Source organism: Ovis aries, chromosome 5 (genome assembly GCF_016772045.2).
Source record: "Ovis aries strain OAR_USU_Benz2616 breed Rambouillet chromosome 5, ARS-UI_Ramb_v3.0, whole genome shotgun sequence".
Taxonomy (NCBI): Eukaryota; Metazoa; Chordata; class Mammalia; order Artiodactyla; family Bovidae; genus Ovis; species Ovis aries.
The window spans coordinates 24,412,018-24,438,198 of NC_056058.1; the positions used below are offsets into that span (position 1 = coordinate 24,412,018).

General features: G+C 40.3%; 1 protein-coding gene across 2 annotated transcripts in view; it reads right to left on the reverse strand.

The window, feature by feature from the left end:
• The window catches only part of MEGF10 (multiple EGF like domains 10), a 184,901-nt gene that overhangs the window by 129,951 nt on the left and 28,769 nt on the right, over positions 1-26,181 (reverse strand). Inside the window, exons 1-2 of one of the 2 annotated variants that reach the window (XM_027969975.3) lie at positions 23,336-23,540; positions 8,267-8,399 (exon numbers count right to left, since the gene is read on the reverse strand). In XM_027969975.3, the coding sequence (XP_027825776.1) occupies positions 8,267-8,382 (116 nt within the window). In that variant the 5' untranslated portion in view covers positions 8,383-8,399; positions 23,336-23,540. Of the gene's footprint in view, positions 1-8,266; positions 8,400-23,335; positions 23,541-26,181 lie in introns of those variants that run through there. The other variant, XM_042250276.2, reaches the window with a different exon arrangement.

Sequence of the window (26,181 nt, forward strand, 5' to 3'; positions counted from 1 at the left end):
GTTAAAAGAAGATGCCACTCTAAGTGGCATTGCCTCAAAAACTGGGACCAACCAAAATGTCAACTGTTTTACCTTAAAAGATGATATTCAACTCAAATTCATGTCGGGCCCCAAAGGCCACATCGATGACAGATGATGAGCAAAGTTCACAACTCTTTAATGAAGTATGATGTTTCAGTGGTCTGTAAGGAGCATAGTTCCCTTGACACAAATGGCACAAACTACACCTCGAGAATTTTGATGGTAACTGTGCATAATTATGGTGTTCACAGCATTGAGGATGCCCAGACAAAGTCAAGTCATGGCATTAAAACCTGGTAGCTCTTTGTAATTTTAATTTATTAGCCATAGCAGTCTCTGTCTCAACTCTCTCCTTCTTTGACCTTCTCTTCAACCAGCCATCATGACATTTACCATGAATTTCCTCCTTCAAGAATTTGGACTGCCCATCAGATTGTTGCCCCCACAATTGCCTCTGTATCTCTGTATGAAATAAAAGGTCATTCGTTTGTAAAAAAAAAAAAAAAAAAAAGGGCAGGAGGAGAAGGGGATTACAGAGGATGAGGTGGTTGGACGGCATCAATGACTCAGTGGAGATGAGTCTCAGCAAGCTCCAGGAGATGGTGAAGGACAGGGAAGCCTGGCGTGCTACAGTCCTTGGGATGGCAAAGAGTTGGACACAACTGAGTGACTAAACAACAAATCAACAGCTTGCAAATAAATGAATCTTGAGGCCTGCAGCATTATTTCTCCATTCCATTTCTAGCAGAGAGTGTGTGGACCTGCCATCTAGGCAGTCTCATATTCAGTTCAGTTCAGTCTCTCAGTCGTGTCTGACTCTTTGCAACCCCATGAATCACAGCACACCAGGCCTCCCTGTCCATCACCAACTCCCAGAGTCCACTCAAACTCATGTCCATAGAGTCGGTGATGCCATCCAGCCATCTCATCCTCTGTCGTCCCCTTCTCCTCCTGCCCCCAATCCCTCCCAGCATCAGGGTCTTTTCCAATGAGTCAACTCTTCTCATGAGGTGGCCAGAGTACTGGAGCTTCAGCTTTAGCATCAGTCCTTCCAATGAACACCCAGGACTGATCTCTTTTAGGATGGACTGGTTGGATCTCCTTACAGTCCAAGGGACTCTCAAGAGTCTTCTCCAACACCACAGTTCAAAAGCATCAATTCTTCGGCACTCAGCTTTCTTCACAGTCCAACTCTCATATCCATACATGACCACTGGGAAAACCATAGCCTTGACTAGATGGACATTTGTTGGCAAAGTAATGTCTTTGCTTTTCAGTATGCTATCTAGGTTGGTCATAACTTTTCTTCCAAGGAGTAAGCATCTTTCAATTTCATGGCTGCAATCACCATCTGCAGTGATTCTGGAGCCTAAAAAAATAAAGTCTGACACTTTCCACTGCTTCCCCATCTATTTCCCATGAAGTGATGGGACCGGATGCCATGATCTTCGTTTTCTGAATGTTGAGCTTTAAGCCACTTTTTCACTCTCCTCTTTCACTTTCATCAAGAGGCTTTTTAGTTCCTCTTCACTTTCTGCCATAAGGGTGGTGTCATCTGCATATCTGAGGTGATTGATATTTCTCCCGGCAATCTTGATTCCACCTTGTGTTTCTTTCAGTCCAATGTTTCTCATGATGTACTCTGTGTATAAGTTAAATAAGCAGGATGACAGTATACAGCCTTGACATATTGCTTTTCCTATTTGGAACCAGTCTGCTGTTCCATGTCCAGTTCTAACTGTTGCTTCCTGACCTGCATACAGATTTCTCAAGAGGCAGGTCAGGTGGTCTCGTATTCCCATCTCTTTCAGAATTTTCCACAGTTTATTGTGATCCACACAGTCAAAGGCTTGGGCATAGTCAATAAAGCAGAAATAGATGTTTTTCTGGAACTCTCTTACTTTTTCCACGATCCAGTGGATGTTGGCAATTTGATCTCTGTTTCCTCTGCCTTTTCTAAAACCAGCTTGAACATCAGGAAGTTCACAGTTCACGTATTGCTGAAGCCTGGCTTGGAGAATTTTAAGCATCAATTTACTAACATGTGAGATGAGTGCAATTGTCTGGTAGTTTGAGTATTCTTTGGCATTGCCTTTTTTGGGGATTGGAATGAAAACTGACCTTTTCCAGTCCTGTGGCCACTGCTGAGTTTTCTAAATTTGCTGGCATATTGAGTGCAACATGTTCACAGCATCATCTTTCAGGATTTGAAACAGCTCAACCAGAATTCCATCACCTCCACTAGCTTTGTTCATAGTGATGCTTCCTAAGGCCCACTTGATTTCACATTCCAGGATGTCTGGCTCTAGGTGAGTGATCACACCATCGTGATTATCTGGATCGTGAAGATCTTTTTTGTACAGTTCTTCTGTGTATTCTTGCCACCTCTTCTTAATATCTTCTGCTTCTGTTAGTAATCCTAAAGGAGATCAATCCTGGGTGTTCATTGGAAGGACTGATGTTGAAGCTGAAACTCCAGTACTTTGGCCACCTGATGCAGACAGCTGACTCATTGTAAAAGACCCTGATGCTGGGAAAGATTGAGGGCAGGAGGAGAAGGGGACGACAGAGGATGAGATGGTTGGATGGCATCACCGACTTGATGAACGTGGGTTTGGGTGGACTCCAGGAGTTAGTGATGGACAGGGAGGCCTGGCATGCTGTGGTTCATGGGGTCGCAGAGTTGCACACGACTGAGCAACTGAACTGAACTGAACTAAATTAGTTCGTTAGAACTAGATCTGATGCAGTATCCCCATAATTTCACATGCTATGTTATAGTGTTAAGATCCAATCGCCTTGGAGTACAAAAGCAATAATCAACTAAGGGACCTTGGCCAAACACTCGCCATTGCATATGATGGGGGAGCTGATTCCACAAGCAAATGTTAAAAGCGTTTTCATTAATTTCTTGCATCCTGGAAGGTTTCCTCAATAAGAGAAAATGTTAAAGCATATGAATTTCCTCTTCTGGACATTTGCTGCTCATTAATAGCTTACATTTGCAGGATGTTTCTCTGCTTTTAGGATATAAAAAAGCTCTTCTCTATAAAAGGGTAATTAAACCAGTAAGGGTTCCAATTCAACAAACATTTATTAAATAAATTCTATGTAATTCACACAGGGCTCTTAAAAGTGGCCAGCATGTAAAAGCTAAAATAACCTGCTTTTACTTTAACAGAGAAATATATACATTTTGGGGAAAATCAAACCATAAAATTTACCATGGTTGAGTATTTATTACCTTCAGTCTTGATACTTCTCATTAGAATTATTCATAGTCTCAAACTTAATGAATAACAGGCTAAATATAAATTACTTTTCACATTGATCAGATATTGAGGTTTCCACTCAGATTTAAAGGAGAACAATTCTGAGCCTCTTCACCCCAAATTTCCTTTCTATTCTTTTTCATACATTCTTTTTCTAAACAATCTCTGCTTTTTATTTCTCATTTTTAGTGATATTATAATCACACCAGAAAATCTGGAAAACAAATTTTTAAGAAGAAAGGGAGAAAATTGTGTAACTCTTACCTAATTACCCATAGCATTTTGCTGCACTTCTCTTACCATCCCTAGGGCTTTTTAGCTTTTAGCTTTAGTTTAGCTTTTTTCGCTTTTAAATGTTCATACTCATGCTAGCCACATAATTTTAAGTCTACTTTTTGAATTTAAGGGTATGTCATAAGCACTTTTCCCTGTTAGTAAATAGTCTTCAAATTATGACTGCCAAATACTTGTGACTACACCTAATTTGCTCAGTACCCACCTATCATTAAACAATCAAGTTGTCCTTTTCCAAGGGGCCACTTTAATGGAAGCTGTGTGCTCACACCATGAAGGCAAATGTCTCCAAGAACTGGAGGGCATCCCCTGCTCCTTACACTACTTCTTTGGATAATGCCTGGGCTGCTGTTTGAACTCAGTCAGCACCTTGGCTAACAGTCCACACCACCACGTTCATCTGCAGCTGCTCTTAAAGTCACAGAATGGGAAGGGATCTTCTTGATTGTCTAGTCCAGAGGTTCCCAGCCTTTCTGGTACCAGTGACCAGTTTTGGGGAAGACAATTCTTCCACAGACCAGGACAGGGCTGGGGAGGGGGAAGGTTAGGGGATGATTCAAGCACATTGCATTAATTGTGCACTTTATTTCTATTATTATTACATCAGCTCTACCTCAGATCATCAGGCTTTAGATCCTGGAGTTTGGGGACACCTGGTCTAGTCCAATCCCATTTTCATCACAGATAAGCCGCACTGAGCTCCTGGTACTAGTGGTCAGTCTAGAGCTGGCACTTTAACACCAAGACACCCAGATAACATCCTGTACCTCTGCTGCCTTGCAGATATTATAGAACATCGAAAGCTTCCAAAGCAAGCAGTGAAACTGTGGTATAAAAACTGAAGGTCCCAACTCTACACTATTTTCAGGCTCAAGATGCAAAACCCTTTATTTCCTGCTTGTTTGTTTCATCTTCTCAAACACACTGAAAACGTATCATCATCATGGTTTTAACCTAGTAAGTATTATCTGGGGAGGAACCCCAGCAAGATTTAATATAAGGTCAAAGAACAGGGTAGGGGAAGCCATCATCACTTGGCCTCATTCCAAAGTGGTTAATTACATTTTATCTGCCAAAATTATCCTGTTACTTTAATCAAATATGGTAATAATTATCATTGCTTATCTCTGCTCACTTCAGGAATGCAGCTTCAATTATGCCACTCCTGTGTCCCACCCCCAAGGGGTTAGGCAGAGAATGTTTCTTTTCATTTGTGTCTTCTTTAGAAGAAACCCTCGTAGGTGGAAATACTTAAACTCACACAACAGGGAAAGGAGATGGGGAGAAGGGACAGATGATTGATGGAGTTATTTATTTTCCAAAGGGATGCCGTTCAGAATTTCTCTAATAACAAGTTTCTCTTGTGTATTTTAAATGATTTAATTCTCCTTAATTTTACTTCAGGCTTCCCTGACATTGGCTGATAAAGAATCCAGCTGCAATGCAGGAGACCCCACTTTGGTTCCTGTAGCGGGAAGATCCGCTGGAGAAGGGATAGGCTACCCACTCCAGTATTCTTGGGCTTTCCTTGTGACTCAGGTGGTAAAGAATCCACCTGCAATGCGGGAGATTTGGGTTTAATCTCCAAGTTGGGAAGATCCTCTGGAGAAGAGAAAGGCTACCCACTCCAGTATTCTGGCCTGGAGAATTCCATGGACTATACAGTCCATGGGGTTGCAAAGAGTTGAACACAATTTCTAAGAATCACAACTGCTGCCTAAAAATGAAGTATACTTTTATTTGAAAACAAATGATTCAGTAGGTCTGGGGAGGGACCTGAGAGTCTGCGATTCCAAAAAGCTCCCAGCTGAGGTTCCTGCCACCACAGCTCCATGGACTCCACTCTGAGGAGCAAGACTGCAGGCGATTCCATGGCTCGGAACCACTGGTGACAGGTGGGTTTTAGTATAAGGAAATCTACGATGAGTACTACTGGGCCTTACTACCAAAAATTTTCTCCCTGAAACTCATCTTCCTCTCCCCATTTCAATTCAAGCTCATTTCAGTTTTTGAGAATATAGGAGAATCTGTCACCGGCACCTTTATCTGTTCATTTTAATTTATACTCTTCTTCTCCATTCTTCTAAAACAAATTCTACTTTTCTTTAACCTTTCTTCAAAGAATCATTATCTAACCATGTAACAGAAAATTTATCAATGAGAAGATTGCAGCTGTCAACTTTTTCTTTTTAGTAGTTCATAGCAAAAATACAGGCAGAAGAAAATCTCCATCATTTTCCTATTTTTTCACATTGAATTTTCTTCCCCATTCGTATTTTCTCAGTTACTCCAATCACTTGTACAACAGTGAAATTCTATTAGGTTTAGAGTCTCCCCTGCTCACCACAACTACAGAAAGCCGACAGGCAGGAACAAAGACCCAGAACAGCCAAAAATAAATAAATTCATTCATTTGTTAAAAAAAAAAAAAAACAAAGAGACTCATGCAAGATCACTGGACTCCTTCAATGAAAAAAACAAAACAAAACAGGGTTATTCTAAGCCAGTACCCTTTCTTATATTTATAAGGCCTTTTATTGTCCATGACAATTATAAGATAGGGCAATGTAAAAACAAACTGGAGGAAGGATCTTTTTCATGTTTTCTTTAAACAAAAAGTTAAGCATTCATCTAGGCCTGTATTTCAAATTGATCTTATCAATACAAAGTGACAAACCCACACGAATCTCTTCCCTGTCAAATCAGCTCTCTTCCTTTTATCTCTCCATATGTGATCACCGGCCCAACAGACACGAGTTTGAGCAAACTCCAGGAGACAGTGAAGGACAGGGAAACTCGGCGTGGTACAGTTCATGCGGTCACCAAGAGTCAAACACGACTTAGCAAAACAACAACAATGTCCAATGACACGCCCACTCTTCCACACAGCAGGTTCTAAATCTCAGCCTTTTCTGCCTCTTTCACATCCATAGTTAATGTATTACCAAGATCTCTTGATTTTTATTTCACAGTACCTAACAAACTTGATTTTTCCTCCCATTTCAAAGCTATCATCCTCCAAGAAGTTCAACTACCAATGGACTCTCCCTTTTCTAAATTTGATATGTTCTTTTCATGTATTCATCAATTTATTTTTATTACTATAATCCTATGTATTACATAATTTGCTGGTGAAGTGTTTTATGGGAAGTTCTATGAAAATTATAAAGATAGTAGGCATTTCCTCCTCTTAAATTCTGTATAGTATAGTTAATATCAAATATATAGAACTTTACTACATATACATATTTCCACTTAAAGTTTCATAATGACAGAAGACTCTGTTGATCAATCAGGAAAATACGCTTTGTTACCCTGCCATAATACGGCCAGCAGAGATGGGGGTGAGCCCTCACTGAAAACTAACACTGCGAATGAGGAATCAGTGTGCCCTGGAATAATACAGCTGCCATGCTTGAAAAACTCTGAGCTTTGAGCGTCCTTCCAGCGGGTGACACAGTGACTGGGATGTATGCTCTGAGCTGTACTCTTCTCGGTACTGAGGGTGACAGGAGCTTAATGTCATTGCATTTACAGCTATCACAACCTCATACGACTCTCTAGTACTTGACACCTTCTATTTGTTTGAAAAATCTGCAAGCGCAATGTTCATTTTGGATAAAGAAACATGTCCACACTTTTTTAGGGAGATAAGTAACAGGGTACGCTGCATTTGACTGCACTTCAGCATGACTAGATAGTTTGTGCTATTTCTGTGTTCCAAAAGGGGCTGTAAGTTTACCCAGATCTGGAGACTACCTCATTTGCTTTCATATAATGTAGTCAATCTTGCCCTCCTCCTGTACTGTATCGACGCTAGTGACGGTAAAACGTCGGCCTGCAATACGGGAGACCCGGGTTCGATTCCTGGGTTGGGAAGATCCCCTGGAGAAGGAAACGGCAATCCACTCCAGCACTCTTGCCTGGAAAATCCCACGGACGGAAAAGCCTGATAGGCTACAGTCCACGGGGTCGCAAAGAGTCGGACACAACTGAGCGACTTCACTTTCACTTTCACTTTCACTAGGCTTACTGGGTACAGTCCTCCGTGGCCTGCATGGCACTGGTTTCAAACTACCTTCCATCCTAGAAAGCCTGCCAATCACTGTCATCCACTGGTCTTTTTCAAGTCTCCAAGGACATCTCAGGTGACACTACCTCCATGCAGCCTAGCCAGTTACTCCAGAAATCGAGTCTTTCCTTTCAGGTCACCTACCAGACTTTATGCCATCCATTTCAACGTTCTAGGACATTATTCCACACTGTCTTTCACTGCTCTCTCATTGATTCCCATGCGTAAGTAGGAACTCCACCATAATCCATATGCCCATAAGTTCAGCTCCACCAAATCATTGCAAATAGATACAGAGCAGAGGAAAGACCTCACAGAGATCGTTTTAACTGATCTATGAATCTATGTTTTCCCCTATTTCACAAATACACCTCTGTTAGAATTAATATTGCAAGCTTAATATACATAACATATACTCTCTAAGACCAAGGTGAATTATACTATCCAATTTGTTACATATAATGAAATATTTTTACATGAAAGCAATTTTATAATCTCTTCTCAAATTCTAATTTTATATGTGATACTGATATTGATAACATACAAAGGAATCTATCAGAAATTATTTCTCAGACTACCAAGAAATATTATTTCTCAGAACTATTACCTTTCCCAGTGGCTACACACATTAGGATCTTCAAGGTTCAGAGACGATGCCATCCTGATCCAGTGGCATAACAATAAACAGATAAAGCCCAGGCATGAGTTCGAGGAAATAACCATTGTTCCTGAAGAACAACCTACAAGAAAAAGAAATTCAAATTAAAGATGCATTAAAATGACCCTCAAAGAATTCTTTTCAGTACAGTAACTATAAAGTGCCAGTTGTCACTAGCGCTGAAACATGAATAATGAGTCTTATATTAAATAGATGGGTCACCAGCTTTCATGGTCCAGGAGAGAGAGATATTTCTTATGTTGTCAGGAAGGCCACTATTTTGTAAATTACTAAAAAGTGCAAATCATCATTAATTGCCACCATAACAAAAGACCTTCTCATCCATGCCAGCCGACATTAAAGGAATCTACCAGAACAACTCAGGGCAGCACAGGCTTCCAAATTCTCTCAGCAGGCATATTTCCCTTCTGGAAGGAGAGGGCACACAGAGGAATCTGGCCTCCTTTGTCCTAGAGGATAAATAATGGAACAGAAGGTCCATTGACTCGAGAGAGAGGCACCTCAGGCTTAAACTGAGGGTCATTCAGGAATTCATTCAACGCTCACTGAATGGCTACTCTATCCTAGGCACTGTGCGAACGCTGGGTGTGAAACACAGGTCTAGTTCTTGTTCCCGCCCACTACGATTTTCATAATTTAGTCATCGTGACACACATCTCTTTTACTTAGTGCTTCTGTCCCACCATCTGCTGAACAGAAACTAAACCAGTTGTTTTATGGAGGTTTCTACATAGGTGTACAGATAAAAAGTGTAAAGCTGTTTGGAGGTCAGTATTGGAAAAAAATGAAGCTGGTATTATTGTTGAGAGGAGGAAAGACCAAAAGAGGAAAAACAAATAGCTACATCTACAAAAGAGTCAGGCCCACAAAGGAGACAGAAGAGGGAGGAGAATGTTCAAGGCAGAGGGGACACAGGTGAGGGAAGATCAGGCCCACTTAATGAGCTCAAATTAGCTCAGCTGGAGAAAGATGTGGGGTGGGGCACATCACCATGGATTTTATGACATGGCAAAGTATGTGAACCTCATCCAAGGATTACAGAGAGCTAGGGAAGGGTGCAGGGTGGCATTAGAAAGATTCCTGGCTGCAGGGGGAGCATGAACCGCAGGTGCAGACTATTAGACGGAGGTCAGGTGAGAGGCGACTGAGGGTAAAATACCAAAGAAACACTGGGGTTGCAGGGAACTGAGTGAATCTGGGAGTTTTTCAGGAGGTGAAATGGACAGAATTTGGTGACTGAATGTGGGAGTCAAGGAGGGATGCCTGTTACAGCCCCTTGAGTGGAGAGTGAGCCACTCATGGAGATGGAAGCACAGAAGCTCTCTTCCTAAGAGGCAGGGCAGGGCCATGGTGGGGGGAATTTGGCACTTTATGAGGAGGAAAAGTTTGTCTCACTATATAAAATGGCTTCATATAATAATTATAAAAATAGACATGGAATTAGAAATAGCTGATCCAGGACCTCCCTGGCAGTTCAGTGGTTAAGAATCGGCGCTTCCAATGCAAGGGGTGGGCAGTGAAGGGGGAGAGGGGAGGGTTGATCCCTAGTCAGGGAAGTAAGATCCCACATGCCACACAACTCCCTCCAAAAAGGTGATCCATTTGCAAATTAAAAAGAAAGGAAGCATTAGCCTTCTTGTTGGTAAACCAGTGAAACTAGTAAAAATTGACCAGATTATGGGGCCCAGCAGTTACTTTCTGGGTGAGAGCTGGCATTCTGAGAAGTTATACTAACTTTCCACACCATGAGGTTACCAGGTTTTAGTATCTGGGAACAAAATTTATTGAGTGATAATCTTGGGGTATTAAAAGGCAAGTTTATCATAAGTAATAAACAACAATACTGGCAAACACTGATCCTTAGGCAACAGTTTATCCTTCAAATTCAAATCCTTCTGTTCAAAATAGAACAATGAAGAAACATTCAATTCTTTAAAATCAAAACTGTTTATAGGCACAAGTATATATGGTGTATTAGTACTGTAGCCCACCAGGCACCTCTGTCTATGGGATTTCCCAGGCAAGAATACTGGAGTGGGTTGCCATTTCCTTCTCCAGTTATAACAGGTTATCTATCTCTGATCCACAAAGGCTAAAACAAAAGAAAATGTTTGATTTGGAATATGGATAAATGTCATGAAATCGCAGGATAATTAAAAGATAGTGTAAGCCACTATGAGAAGCAGTAAAATCTTTAAAAGGGGGATTCTAATCATCACGAAGTAATTCCAACATACAAAGCATAAATGACTAGCCAAAATATGGCTTATAAATTAATTCAAATTACAGATGTTTCTCACAGGCTAATCATCATGAAGTTGTAAAATCTGAAGCTTAACATTACATAATTAAAGAAGCTATTCTGCTTAACAGGAATAAATTAAAAGTAATGATAATGATGATGATAAACAACAACAGCTAACATTTCCTGATGGTTCCTGTGTGCTAGGCACAGTACTGAACCTTTCACATGAATTATCTATTTAATCCACACAGTAACTTAAGCAGGCATTTTTATCATCCCCATTTCACAGCTGAAGACACATCATATATTGTAATGTTTTTCTCATCCATCAAAAAAGTAATCCTTTCATATACTATATTTGGTTGTAACAAATAAGCATGGCAAATATCTCTGTCTCATTGTCTTATCTATGCCAGGTAAATATTCTGTTTCAACGAAGTATGAAGTATGCATCTTAACTTTCATCCTTTCCTCAGAGACCAAACAAGAGCCAGTCAGCAGTAATCTGCCATCCACTCACAAACAATTATCCCAAATTGGAAAGTTTATATCCTGAGTCACCATCTCAGACTCAACCCATCCATTTCCCAATTAGAAATGTTTAGTCTGTACAAAGTTGGAAACTGCTGGAAGCAATGAATCAAACTGCCAAGAAAAGGGAAGAGTCTGTTCTCTTTGAATGCAAAAATTTTAGCGTTAATTTGGTATCTCTTTTTGCTTTGCACTTGATGCACTGCCCTGTGAAGGCTTTAACCTTTCTACAGGGATGTCAGAGAAAAAAAAAGAAAAAGCAGAATTTGGTCATCTCCTTATTGCTTCTGAAATTCAGCACAGAGAAAAATCAAACCGCATTGCAAAGTTGCTGGTGGTGTTCACAGAAGGGAAAATGTCAGTACATTTATAACAAAAGTAAATATATGTAGCTCATGGGGTCGCAAACACGACTGAGCGACTTCCCTTTCACTTTTCACTTTCATGCATTGGAGAAGGCAATGGCAACCCACTCCAGTGTTCTTGCCTGGAGAATCCCAGGGAGGGGGGAGCCTGGTGGGCTGCCATCTATGGGTCACACAGACTCGGACACGACTGAAGTGACTTAGCAGCAGCAGCAGCAGCAGCCTTATTCCCGGAGCATTTTCCAAATCAAAATTAGAAAATTAACTGAGTTTTAGAACAATCTACATTAAAGCATATAACGTTCAAGGCAAAAAAATTGCTAGATCAAGAAGGGAAGGTGCAAATTCACACGAAGTGATTAAAATCACTTGAGAAAATAATTCAAATATTATACATGGTAGGGGGAGAAGACATTTTACAAATGTGCCAATGAGCTATAAAGGAGTGTAGAAATGCAACATTTCCCTGTATTCAGAAACATGGGCAGTCCTTTTGTTTGTCTTGTCACTGATAGGCAATCAAAACAAGTGGATAGGGCATCACATATACTCTTTCCCTATTTGATTCATTTTCTTTCATAGGGTTTGAGGAGTAAATGTGTGCACCTTTTTTTCTTTGCGTCTACCCTGAAGGAAGAAAGTTCCATGAACGTTTTTCTTCATTTCTGTTTTAAACTATATCATCTTGTCTGAGACTATAATCTGTCCACCTTAGGGTGTACATGAAAACAAAATACAATCCTTTAAAAATAGCACTATTTCAACTGAAAAAAAAAGGCAACACAGATATGCTTTCTTGAAACAGACATTTTAAAAATATTCAAAACTCTAAATTGGTTGTTAAACTACCCCTACCTACCCAGTCTTTGCCTTCAAATAACGTTCCTTGTGGTTACGTTTAACAAAATTTTAAACATAAAAAAATAGTCATTTGCATGAACCCCCTAGTGTCAAACTTGATTGCATTCCATATCATTCACTTAATTATGATAGAAAAATCAAAACAGAAAATCAGTACAACTGATTAGCATTGCTAAAGTGCTCCTATTAGAAAGAGGAAACACAGCAGGCAGAGTTAACTCTTACTGCGTACTCTGAAGGCAGGCTTTGCCCATTCTGATACAAAAACCACAGTAAACAACCAGGTGGAATAAAATCATCACAATGGATGAGTCTGCGTTGTGATGACGGGGAGCAGTTTCTCTATCAGTGTGATGGGGGAAATAAATAACAGGGCGTTGACTTGCTAATTTATTTTTGCAACAACAGAAGGATAAATGATTCCAGACAATTCTTTCTGGCTCTAAAATTTATCTCCTCGCTAGAAACATTAACTGCACACATAGAAATGATGTGAGCGCCCTCGCCCAGTGCTGTTTCAAGCTCACTACTCTAAAATGCTCTCGTAGTTCTCTAGATGAAGTGATTTATTACAAACAGCCACATTTTCATAATTTCACACCCCTCCCCCAGGGTACCAAAGAGTCACCTAGTCCACTGATCACTGTATCATGTTATCTACAAGTGTTAAAAGTGTTAGCTGCTCAGTCGTGTCCGACTCTGTGAAACCCCATGGACTGTAGCCCACCAGGGTCCTCCTCATGAAATTCTCCAGGCAAGAATACTGGCGTGGTTAGCCATTTCCTTCTCCAGGGGATCTTCCCAATGCAGGGATCGAATCTGGTCTCCCACATTATAGGCAGATTCTTTACCATCTGAGCTACCAGGGAAGCCCTCATGTTATCTATAAAGGATGTACTAACTTTACCTTGAACCACACAGAAAGGCTACCCAGATGTGCTGTGTTCTTCCTGGAGCTCTGAGCCTGTGAATAGCATATCAGAAGTCCAGCTTCAGGGTATTTAAGATGTCAAAAGAGGAATGCTTGCCCGGTTGCCCCAAGAATAACCTCAGATGAAAACTTCCATGGAAATACTACTTCACTGATCAAAGGAATCCTTGAGGCACTGTCCTGATTTCTATTTTCACTGTCCAAAGCTAGTTATTTTAACAACATTTTACTTTACTCAAGCGTAACTATTCACTGGAGGCAGTACAATGCCATCCATTTTTGTCTGGGCATCCTCACGTCATGTTGCTAACATCAAATACCACACCCAAGGTATGCTTCTAAGTCAAACTAAATCACGCTGCAATGGCAGCCACCCAGAATTCCTTGGAAGCTTCTAAAAGCAAAAGGTAAATGAGTGTGGCTATTAACATTTAATAAAAGAAAAATATTCTCAATTCCTATTGTATAAACTTAAAAAGGTTTTACAATCAACCAAAAAAATAAATAAAAACCCCTATACATTAGCATGAACTGGATATTCTGGCATTCACTGAGCACTTTAAATCAAGCAAAAACTGAGCAAACCCCTGAGGATGCCAGCCACTGAATTACCTGAGGGGGCTCACACCACGTGCAATGAGGGGGCCACAACAGATCATCTCAAGGAACAGCCATGATTAAGGATTAAGACTGAAAGAGCTGCTAGGGGAACACAGAGGTATAGCCTTACCTACTTAAGCAGCCAACCCCACAAGTGTAATTAAGTGGCATTCAGGGAGAGTTTAGGGGAGGCCAGGGTCACCGCTTATCATCAGCTCTGGAAAGTATCCTACAACATCCCTATAAATCCGTGTCGTACAACATATGGGGGAATCCACATACAATACTCACTGAGGATCTAAGCACAAGCAACTATAAGGAGTATTACATCTTATAAGGCATGGTCTCTAGCTTTATAAGTTCAAAATCTACTAGGGAGAAAGATTATAAATAAAATTATTTGCCAGATGAGTCAATGCAGAATGAAAATGCCTAGAGTTTTAAGAGGGAAAAAAAAAATCAATGTGAGCAATGAAGGCTCATGAAAGAGCAAACTTAAAAGAAGTTTTCAAAAGGAAAAGAACTAGAAATCACTGAGTATACGCCTTACATCTCTCAGATGTAATTTCATTGGCTGAGATTAAATGCTTTACGTGAAATCAATGGCACCCCACTCTAGTACTCTTGCCTGGAAAATCCTATGGACGGAGGAGCCTGGTAGGCTGCAGTTCATGGGGTCGCTAAGAGTCGGACACGACTGAGCGACTTTACTTTCACTTCTCACTTTCATGCACTGGAGAAGGAAATGGCAACCCACTCCAGTGTTCTTGCCTCTCCAGGGACGGGGGAGCCTGGTGGGCTGCCATCTATGGGGTCGCACAGAGTCGGACACAACTGAAGTGACTTAGCAGCAGCAGCAGTGATTTAAACAGGGCTGGCTATGACTGCAATGTCTGCTATCTGCCCTAGGCATCACTTCAGGATTAAAGGAAGACTTAGGGTTAAACATGAGTACAATGGGGAGGGGCCATGAGGCAGAGAGAAAAGTATGAGCCAAGCCTCAGAGAGGACAAAAGAAGGTCTTATAAGGAACTGTGAGCAGCAGTGCTAGAAAAGAAGGAATGCTTTTTGATGAAGGGGCTTGAACTTTAGGCTAAGGAGTTCAGATGGATTTTATCCTGTCTGCAGTGGAGAACACTTGAGTCTTGGAGCAGGGTGCATTATTTGATAACAGAGGCATTTTAGACATTAACACAGAGTAGGTATTCAAAATCCAACCAAGGAAATGGCATCAGCCTCCTGCAGGGAAAATGGATGCATTCAGGTTTGGGGTGGAACTGCCTGTCCAAGGTTGGTTGGTTGTCTAAGGAATAGGAAATGCATGAGAAACCAATGAAAGAAAGCATTGGCAGATTTGGGAGAAACATAGAAAATAGGGTCAATATTAGGGAGAGTTATTTTGCGTTTAAACCATTTTGAATCCCAGTTATATTTTCTCAGTCTGGTCTATTTTAATCTCCCTCTGGGGGGGAAAAAAATCTCTTCTTTAATAGAAAAAGACATCAAATACTACTTCTCATTCCAGAATTTACTAAATAAAATTATATCTATTTTCCTAAACGTCTCACAATTTCACATTCTTCAGTAACATTCCTACCCATTCTTCCCAACATCAGTTCAGTTCAGTTCAGTTCAGTCGCTCAGTCGTGTCTGACTCTTTGCGACCCCATGAACCGCAGCACGCCAGGCCTCCCTGTCCATCACCAACTCCCAGAGTCCACCCAAACCCATGTCCATTAAGTCGGTGATGCCATCCAACCATCTCATCCTCTGTCGTCCCCTTCTCCTCCTGCCTCCAATCCCTCCCAGCATCAGGGTCTTTTCCAATGAGTCAACTCTTCGCATGAGGTGGCCAAAGTACTGGAGCTTCAGCTTTAGCATCATTCCTCCCAAAGAAATCCCAGGGTTGATCTCCTTCAGAATGGACTGGTTGGATCTCCTTGCCGTCCAAGGGACTCTCAAGAGTCTTCTCCAACACCACAGTTCAAAAGCATCAATTCTTCGGAGCTCAGCCTTCTTCACAGTCCAACTCTCACATCCATACACAACTACTGGAAAAACCTTACCTTGACTAGACAGACCTTTGTTGGCAAAGTAATATCTCTGCTTTTCAGTATGCTATCTAGGTTGGTCATAACTTTCCTTCCAAGCAGTAAGCATCTTTTAATTTCATGGCTGCAGTCACCATCTGCAGTGATTTTGGAGCCCCAAAAAATAAAGTCAGCCACTGTTTCCCCATCTATTTGCCATGAAGTGATGGGACTAGATGCCATGATCTTTGTTTTCTGAATGTTGAGCTTTAAGCCACTTTTTCACTCTCCTCTTTCACTTTCATCATGAAGCTCTTTAGTTCTTCTTCACTTTCTGCCATAAGGGTGGTGTCATCTGCATATCTGAGGTGATTGATATTTCTCCCGGCAATCTTGATTCCAGCTTGTGCTTCTTCCAGCCCAGCGTTTCTCATGATGTACTCTGCAGAGAAGTTAAATAAGCAGGGTGACAATATACAGCCTTGATGTACTCCTTTTCCTACTTGGAACCAGTCTGTTGTTCCATGTCCAGTTCTAAATGTTGCTTCCTGACCTGCATACAGATTTCTCAAGAGGCAGGTCAGGTGGTCTCGTATTCCCATCTCTTTCAGAATTTTCCACAGTTTATTGTGATCCATACTGTGAAAGGCTTTGGCATAGTCAATAAAGCAGAAATAGATGTTTTCTAGAACTCTCTTGCTTTTCCATGATCCAGTGGATGTTGGCAATTTGAACTCTGTTTCCTCTGCCTTTTCTAAAACCAGCTTGAACATCAGGGAGTTCACGGTTCACCTATTGCTGAAGCCTGGCTTGGAGAATTTTGAGCATTACTTTACTAGCATGTGAGATGCGTGCAATTGTGCAGTAGTTTGAGCATTCTTTGACATTGCCTATGAAAAATACCAATTTTGGGGGCTGTACAAAAACAACAACAAAGAAAAGCCCTATATCTCTTTTATAAGATACACTCTTTCCCTTTCATGATAATTATGTTTTGGCAGTGCTAGTTACACCCTGTTGTTGTAGCCAGACTCCCAGATGGCCACCAATGAATTCTGTCTTGTGTAAACCCTTCTTACAATGAGTAGATTTATGTAACCAACGATATTATAAAACTGACAGAATATAACTTCCGCACTTAGGTCATCAAAGGCACCGCAGTTTCCATCTTGCTTTGTGGATCACCTCTGCAGAAAACCAGCTGCCATGTTATTAGGACACATCAACTGAGGCCTTCTGCCATCAGCCATGTGAGTGGATCCTCCAGTCCCTGTCAACCTCCAGATGACTGCAGCCCTTGCTGACATCCTGGCTACAACCTCATGAGACCCTGAGCCAGAACCACCAACCAAGCTTCTCTCAAATTCCTGACCCACATAAGCTACAAGATAATAAATGTTTGTTGCTTTAAGCCACTACATTTTGAGGTATTTTGTTACACAGCAATAGATACCCAATATGCCTATATTTCAAATATGGCTAATACAGAAAGTATTTTGACATTGAAAACAGTTCTCAAAAATGCCCACCATTAGTTGGCATCTCCACTATCAGTTGTCCATGGAAGAAACCACCCACAATGCTTCTGAAATCTTTTCTCTGCATTAAAACTCCTGTCAAGAGCTCGCCATCTTCCAATTGCAGTTTAACTTACTGTGTCCCCAGAGGCATGACCTTACATAGCCTGTGTTTTAAGGTACATCTGCCACTTTTCCACACAAAGCACTGTCCCAAATTATCCTGCTATTTATCCTTAGCCATTTAACATTAGACTATCCAGAGGAATTGACCTGCTTCACAATAACTTAGAGAGTTTATCCAGTGCTCTGTGCAATGTCATTTGTAAAATATTAAGTGAATAGATTTTGGAATCTTCCCTAGGTAATTTTTCATCTACAAATAAATTTTCCTTTATTCCTAGTTTTCTATATTATCTTTGATTAGATGGTATATTGGAGAAGGAAATGGCAATCCACTCCAGTCCTCTTGCCTGGAAAATCCCATGGACAGAGGAGCCTGGCGGGCCACAGCCCATGGGGTCGCAAAGAGTCGGACACGACTGAGCGACTCCACTTTCACTTTCACTTTCAGATGGTATATAAAATTTGTCACATTTTGTTAACACTTCATTTTAAAATAATTTCAAATGTACTTGAAAGCCATAAAAATAGAACAGAGACTCACCAGTTGCTAACACTTTGCCACATTTACTTTATCACTATCTACCCACACATACATAGGCAATATATATACATTTCATTAACCATTTGAAGTAAACTGAGTACACTGTATATATGCTAATACTTCTAAATACTTCAATCTACATTTCCTAAGAATAAGAATGTTCACCCATATAGTCCAATTGTCTAAGTGAGGAAATTTAACACTGATGCTATACTACCATCTAATATGTAGACCTATTTCAAATTTCACTATGTCCTAATAATGTAATTATTTTAACAGTCTTTCACACAGATACTCTTCAAAGCCTTTGCTGAAAAACAAACATTTGTTCTCTCAATCAGCAAACAGTGGTGAAGGTGATCTATGCCCTCAATGAGTTTACAACATAATGTGAGAGGTATATCATTGTTGTTCAGTTGCCAGGTCATGCCCTACCCTCTGCGATCCCATTGAGCTGGTTATATCATAACAAGACAATAAAAACTGTGATTAGGGTCCAAATAAGTTACAAAGTAAGTATGGGAGTTTGGAAAGTATTTCTAGCTGATGAGCAGGGATAAGAGGTGCCATATTGAGGACTGTGCTGGGTAGACAGCGTAGAAGAGGTTGCACCAGAAGGAACTAGGAGGTGCAAAAGCGGAAAGCAGATTCCCAGAGGGAAGAGCCAATGGGCAAGGCTGTCTGGACCACAGAGTGGAAAAGCTTGCGAATGGAAGAGGAACTACAGAGACAGGCCAGAGATGGTACTGAATGTTATGGTTTAAGATTCACTCAAGATAAAATATCCAAACACAACATGAGACCTCAGGCAGTCTAAGAATAAATGTGTATAAGAAAAATGAACTGGAAAATAAAATTTGATCAGCCCAGAAAGAAAAGGAGACTGACTGTTTTTTGTTTTCTTTCAACCAACAACACTGATTAAAGAAGCTGAACATTGCAGGTTTGACCAATCCCTTGACGCAATATAAACAGGAAAAAAAAATCCAATGAAAATAGAATGAATAACAAAAGAAGGCAATCTCCTTTAGAAAGGAAAAGTCAAATTAAGGTAAAGGGTGGCAGTGGTTTAGTTGATAAGTCATGTCTGACTCTTTGGGGACTCCATGGACTATAGCTCACCAGGTCCCTCTGTCCAAGGTATTTTCCAGGCAAGAATACCGGAGTGGGTTGCCATTTCCCTCTCAAGGGGATCTTCCGCACACAGGGATTGAACCTGGATCTCCTGCACTCCTGGAGAAGGGACAGGCTACCCACTCCAGTGTTCTTGGGCTTCTCTAGTGGCTCAGCTGGTAAGGAATCCATCTGCAGTGCGGGAGACCAGGGTTCAATCCCTGGGTTGGGAAGATCCCCTGGAGCAGGGAAAGGCTGCCCACTCCAGTATTCCAGCCTGGAGAATTCCATGGACTGTACAGTTCATGGGGTCGCAAAGAGTTGGACATGACTGAGCGACTTTCTCTTTCATTCCTGCACTGTAGGCAGATTCTTTACCAACTGAGCCACTAGGAGGGTAAGGGGAGAAATTAGTTCTCTGATGTGCAGCAGGATACTAGAGTGTCAGCAGAATCTTAGGTTTTTTCTTGCACCCGGGGGTAGAGGAAAGACAAAGATAATAGTATTTGCACAATCCCTCTCTCAGAAGGGTTCCCTTCAGTGGCACATACTATAGCAGGATAGACGATTGGTCATTCTGGACCATCACTGGCATGACAAGGGACACCTACATGTCACCTGCTTGCCAACTCTAGCTCATTGTGCTAGCCCTCAGTTCCTGAGCTACTCAACCATCAGGTACATCTGAGCAATCCAAGTCAAGCCTTCCTTTCCTCCAAGGTCATTTCTTAGAATAGAAAATACAGAGGAATGCAAACCCCATAAGGAGAAGAGTTTCTATGGAATTAAGATGTTATACAGAGGATGAGATGATTGGATGGCATCACCAACTCAATGGACACGAGTCTGAGTAAGCTCCAGGAGTTGGTGATGAACAGGGAAGCCTGGCATGCTGCAGTCTAGGGGGTCGTAAAGAGTCAGACACAACTGAGTGACTGAACTGAACAAAATTTCCCTGTCAATTGCATCTATCTAGATTCTATTAAGGCAAACACACATAGAGTATTGCTCTACTTTTAATACTTCCTAACAGGCTATATAATTAACATTATATATATATATATATATATATATATATCTCTTAACATTCATTTGGCTCCCCCAAATTTTCCATGGCACTATATATGTCCTGGGTCCACAGAGCTTTTGTGCTTAAAAAAAAGGGGGGGGGGACAGAAAGTTACAGTTTAAGGCCTTATGGAATCCAATCAAAACTCTTTCATTTTATGGGTGGAATAATTGAAGCCGTAATGATGAATGACTCCACCATGATCCAGAGCTAATTTGTGAGTGGTTTAAAACTAGAAAACCCAGAACTCAGGTTTCTTAACTCCAGTCAAACTACCTCTCCATCAGGTATAACAGTCATCGTCTTTCTAAAATAATACTCTATCTGTGCATTGGAGCCTGTTAAAATGCAAATTCATTCAGAGTTAGATTTCTAAGTGACTAAGCTATTTCCTGGTCAAAACTGAAAATGTGAATTAGCAAGTACACAAGGTATTTCCATGTTTAGACTGCCCAGATGTTTCAAACAGTCCGTGACAGCACAACCCCATGGCCATTCTTCCCTGGGCTACTCAGTTCAGAACCACTAACCCAGACCAGGATGCGGAGTGACCACAGACATCTCAAGCAGCAGGCATTGCCACAGGAAGAGTCTGGACACATTTAGCCTCATGGTTTTAAACCCACATGGTGAAAAGCTTTGAAGCGTTCAGACAAAATGTGAGGGAAACGCTGAGGAAGTGCAAGTAGGCAGGAGGTAATTACTCAAAGCTGTACTTGGCCAGGAGGACGTTCAGGAGAAAACGCAGGGGCTGTCATCCCTCCCACTTGCACTTCCTCACCAACAGCATCTATATGCAAATCTGAGAAGCCACAACCCCAACCTCAACTTTATGGTTCTTAAAATAGGACTTTGTTTTAGCAGCTCAAGGGACACATGCTGAAGCAGCACCACCGCTTCCTGTGGTATCTAGACAGATCTTTCAAAAAAAAAAAAGTATAAAAAAAATAAAATAAAATCAAGGTTTTGAGTTGGTTAAAAAAAAAAAAAAAAAAGAAGAAGAAGAAGAAGTGACCCTTTCTGACCCTGAATCATAGTTGGGAAACAATCTCATATTGTTAGGAAAGTTAACAGCCATTCTCCAAACTACTTCCTTCATTCACATTATCCATAACAATCTCTTCCGATTCCCCGGCATCTCCTTATTTGTCCTTCTCCACCATTTTCAGGGAAATTCAGCGTCTGGATGCTACGGCAACCAAAAGGTACAGCAACTGACATTGTAATCTGGCCCAGAATCAAACTTCAATCACTAATGGTTTCACTCGTTCTCACTTTGCTTCCAGCTCAGAAATATTAGCCAGGAGAGAAGCTTTAATGGCAATGTGTCTTTCTTATAAACCTCCAGAATGCCTAAAATTCATCTACTTTTTGTGTGAAAATAGCTATTGGCAGGAAGTTGGTCCCATACTCTAATGTCATGGACAATGATGCCATGATCAAGTGGAATTCTGTGTACACCCAAGGTCACAAACCTACTTCATAAACAGCTTCTCAAGACCCTTGTACAACATTATGACTTGCTACACATGAAGATAATAAAGATGAAATTACTTTTGTTCCCCTGCAACTGATGTCAGTCTTAGCAGAATAGAAATACACAAATTATAGGCTCCAGAGTTCTTATAAAAGTTTGTCACTAAAATACCGAAAAAATGGCCCGAACTTTAATCAGGCAACTAGTGAATGCTCCTTTTCATTCCAAGGAGGAGGAGTTCACTCACAGTGGGTTATGCCCACCCAATCTGTGCATCGAAGGAGTGGAGTAGACACAGCCTCATAAAAGCTTTGTTAATGGCTGAGGCAAAGGAGCTGATGAAAGATAAACGGACATTCCAAATCCTCAGCACAATGATGCCTTTTTGGTTCTTTGTGATATCCTTAGTGCCTAGAACAGCACCTCCCGTGGTGGATTCATGTCAATGTATGGCAAAACCAATACAGTATTGTACAGTAAAATAAAGTAAAAATAAAAATTTTTTTAAAAATGAATGAATGAAGAACAAATGACTAAATGAATTCAAAGAATGATAAAGTACAGAGAAGAGTCAAGTATGTAGACTTAACTAAAGACTTTAGGAAGACTAGCTTGAAGAAGAAGGTTTGGGTCTGGTAGGACTTCTCAAGCAAGATTTGGAACTGAGGAAATGAACAAATCAAAATCTGTTGAAAGCAAATATATTCCACACCATGGGTTTTTCAAGAACTAATAATGTTTATATACTATGAGGCCATTGTGTGTCTCTTATATAACTTTAACTTCCTTTTATTTTTAAAAAATTCTGGTGGAAGACTAGGTTACTTTGAAATAGGGCATCATTTTACAACTCTTTTGGGTATTTAATTTTTCTCTCTCATTCTCAGCCAATTATGCTTGATCTTCTTATTGGAAATGTTTCTTGTTAATCTATTTTTCATGACTTTTTAGGGCTTAAGGCAATTTTCCAATGGCAAAATCACTGCAAGAGTTGTCATTTCTTATCTCAAGTTTTTATAAGCTTTGTATATTCTAGGGTGATTTTACAACTATCTTTTAACATAATCTTTGGCAATTTTATCGGCTTTCCAAAGTACTTTTAAAATTCATTTTCAGTCAGTAATGCCAATTGTATCTAACATCTCACAGAAAAACTCAACCAAATTTTTTGGCCAACTCAATAGTTAGAATGCTCCCAGCACTTTAAATTCCTTATCACTTTTATATCTTAGCAAAAAACTATCAGGAATGAGGAAATGGCCAATATTTTTTGGCTCTTCCTGAGTCATTAAGTTTTTAAATTTTATATTAATATTGATATCTGAAATAAAGAGTTGAGAGATATATGCCTCTATCATTTATTATTAACTTAGTTTCTCTCTTCAGTCTAACTACAGCAATGAACCATTCAGTAGTATTGGTCTTTTAGTTTGACCTTTTGCTGCAAAGATAAAGTAGGTTTCAAAGCCAAGTTTTTCAACTTATCTTTTTTTCCAATTAACCTCCAATTCGTCCTCCATGTTGTCACCAATTCTCTCAAAACACAAATCAGAACGTCAGAATTTCATACTTAAAGCTTTTGAGAACTCACCTTTGTGGTCAAGTCCAAACTGGCCTTCATTCACTCAACATGATCTGAGTGAGCTGTGTCACCCAGCAAGTTCACACAGCTATTTATCACTTCTAAATATCACTTGAACAATCCTTGCTACTTGAATTTCCCCAAATATTACATGTTCTCACTTCTCTCTCTTTCCCCATGTTATTCTCTCTTCTTGGAATGTCTGTAACTATCTGGCCAACTTAATTTTCACCAGTTCCTCAAGAATCAAAAATTACTTCCTCTTAGAATAGCTCCCAGGCCAATCTAAACATTCCTCTTTGCCCTCATAACCCCTGGGGCATCAGGGAATAGACGATGTGGACTGTCAGAGTAAAAACACATTATTTTCTTGGCCATTTTCTTACTCATCTCTCCACTAGTTGGTGAATTCCCTGACAGGGAATTCATCTCTACATGTTCATCTCTACATCATCTCTACATGTTCTTTCCATATATGCAGGCCTCAATAATGTTTCTTAACCACTGATTGAATGAATTAATGACCCACAGGAAAAAAATAAACCTCAGAATATGTACATCAGTTGTCCTGTATCTTGAAATATTTTTCCCAATATTAAAAAAAAGAAATGAAAGGTCCAAGTTTTATCCCATTTAATTGTTAAACTAGACTATTGCAAAAGGAAGTCCTGGAGTTGAAATAAAATGATTGCAATACCAGTGAATATAAACACAGAAAAACAATGAAAGCTTTACTAGAAAAATACTTGCTCTAATTAGAGAAAAAAGGCATTGCTTCTATAGAAAACTTATAGATATCTTTCAAGGACTTAATTGAAGTTTGTTATTCTGTGAATTCATTTAAAAGCCCAAGGCTTTCTTTTCATTAGCATTCCTTTATTCTCAGTATGCGGCCCTGCTCAGACATGGCTGCATTTGGTCATGATTGCTGTGCATCCATATTCATCTCAGCTGCGGGCAAAGGGAGGTGACCATGAGCATATATTTGGGAGTGGCAAAGAGAGAAATCAGGATGTGTTGAGATTCAGGCAATATAAGGAATGAAGGAAGGTACAGGAGTCAGGGACAAAGGAACGGTGGAACCAAACTCTCAATGAGCCTTTTGCTGTGCCTGCTGCTGCTAAGTCACTTCAGTCGTGTCCAACTCTGTGCGACCCCATAGACAGCAGCCCACCAGGCTCCGCCGTCCCTGGGACTCTCCAGGCAAGAACACTGGAGTGGGTTGCCGTTTCCTTCTCCAATGCATGAAAGTGAAAAATGAAAGTGAGTCGCTCAGTCATGTCCGACTCTTAGCAACCCCATGGACTGCAGCCCACCAGGCTCCTCCGTCCATGGGATTTTCCAGGCAAGAGTACTGGAGTGGGGTGCCTAGAACTTGGGAAAAGTTGAGTCCCCATGGCTGAAGGGTACAATTCCTAGGGCCTTTCTGTATGAGTTGGTAGAGAAACGCATCTCAGCAAACTTCACCAGAAAAACAATATCTGGAACACACCGTAACAAACCCTCAGCAATTAGCAGATTGCTACAGTCTATAATAACTGAAAAATCACCACACTTCAATGAGTTCATGAAATGAAATATAAAAAGTTTAGAAAAGGAAAAGGTTAATATAAAATATTTATTTTTCTCTTTCTAACTTACTTCACTCTGTATAATAAGCTCTAGGTTCATCCACCTCATTAGAATTGACTCCAATGTGTTCTTTTTACAGCTGAGTAATATTCCATTGTATATATGTAGCACAATTTCTTTATCCATTCATCTGTTGATGGACATCAAGGTTGCTTCCATGTCCTAGCTATTGTAAATAGCACTGCAATGAACACTGGGTACATGTCTTTTTCAATTATGGTTTCTTCAGGGTATATACCTATTATATATGGAATCTAGAAAGATAGTACTGATAATCCTATATCCAAGGGAGCAATGGAGATACAGACATAGTGAATAGACTTGGTGACACAGTGGGGAAGGAGAGTGGCATGAATTGAGAGAGTAACATGGAAACATATACATTACCATATGTAAAATAGATAGCCAGTGGGGTAATTTGCTATGACACAGGAAGCTCAAATCCAGTGCTCTGTGACAATCTAGAGGGGTGGGATGGGGTGGGAGATGGGAGAGAGGTTCAAGAGGGAGGAGACATACATATACCTATGGTTGATTAATGCTGATGTTTGGCAGAAATCAACACAATATTGTAAAGCAACTACCCCCAATTAAAAATAAATAAATAAAAAGCCATTCAAACCTAAAAAAAGGGAAATGTTATAAAGCAATTCAAAATATATACTTGAAATATAGAAAGTAAAACATAGGGATTCATATACTTTTAGGCTTAATTTTGAGAACTCTCTAAGGTCTTCGATAGTGTCTGATGAAGTGTCTATCAGACACTACAAGCAAAAGAACACTCCGAACGCACGTGTGTGTTTGTTCATTACCCAAATAAGGAAAGAAAGTGAGAAGCACAGGTGGACATTAATGCACATCAAATATAATGTTAAGAATAAACAAATAAATAAACTGTAACATTAACATCGATATAGACAGGTTTCATGGTGAATAATACCTTTACTTTCAAGCAGATTCTAATAACTCTTTAAGGGCAATTTGGACCAAAAAGGCTCGAGGTAACTGAACTAAAGCCATGTGTTCTGAACTCTGCGGGACTACAGGCTTTTCAACTTGTGACGTTTTCTTTAATCTCTTTCCTTCCTCTGTTCTTGATCTTTTAAACGTTATTTCCTTTTTGCCTTTATCATAAATACCCTTCCTGGACTCTTTAATTTCAAAATCTCTAATAGCAGTATCTTCACTTTATCATAAATATTGGAAACTACAGACAGCAG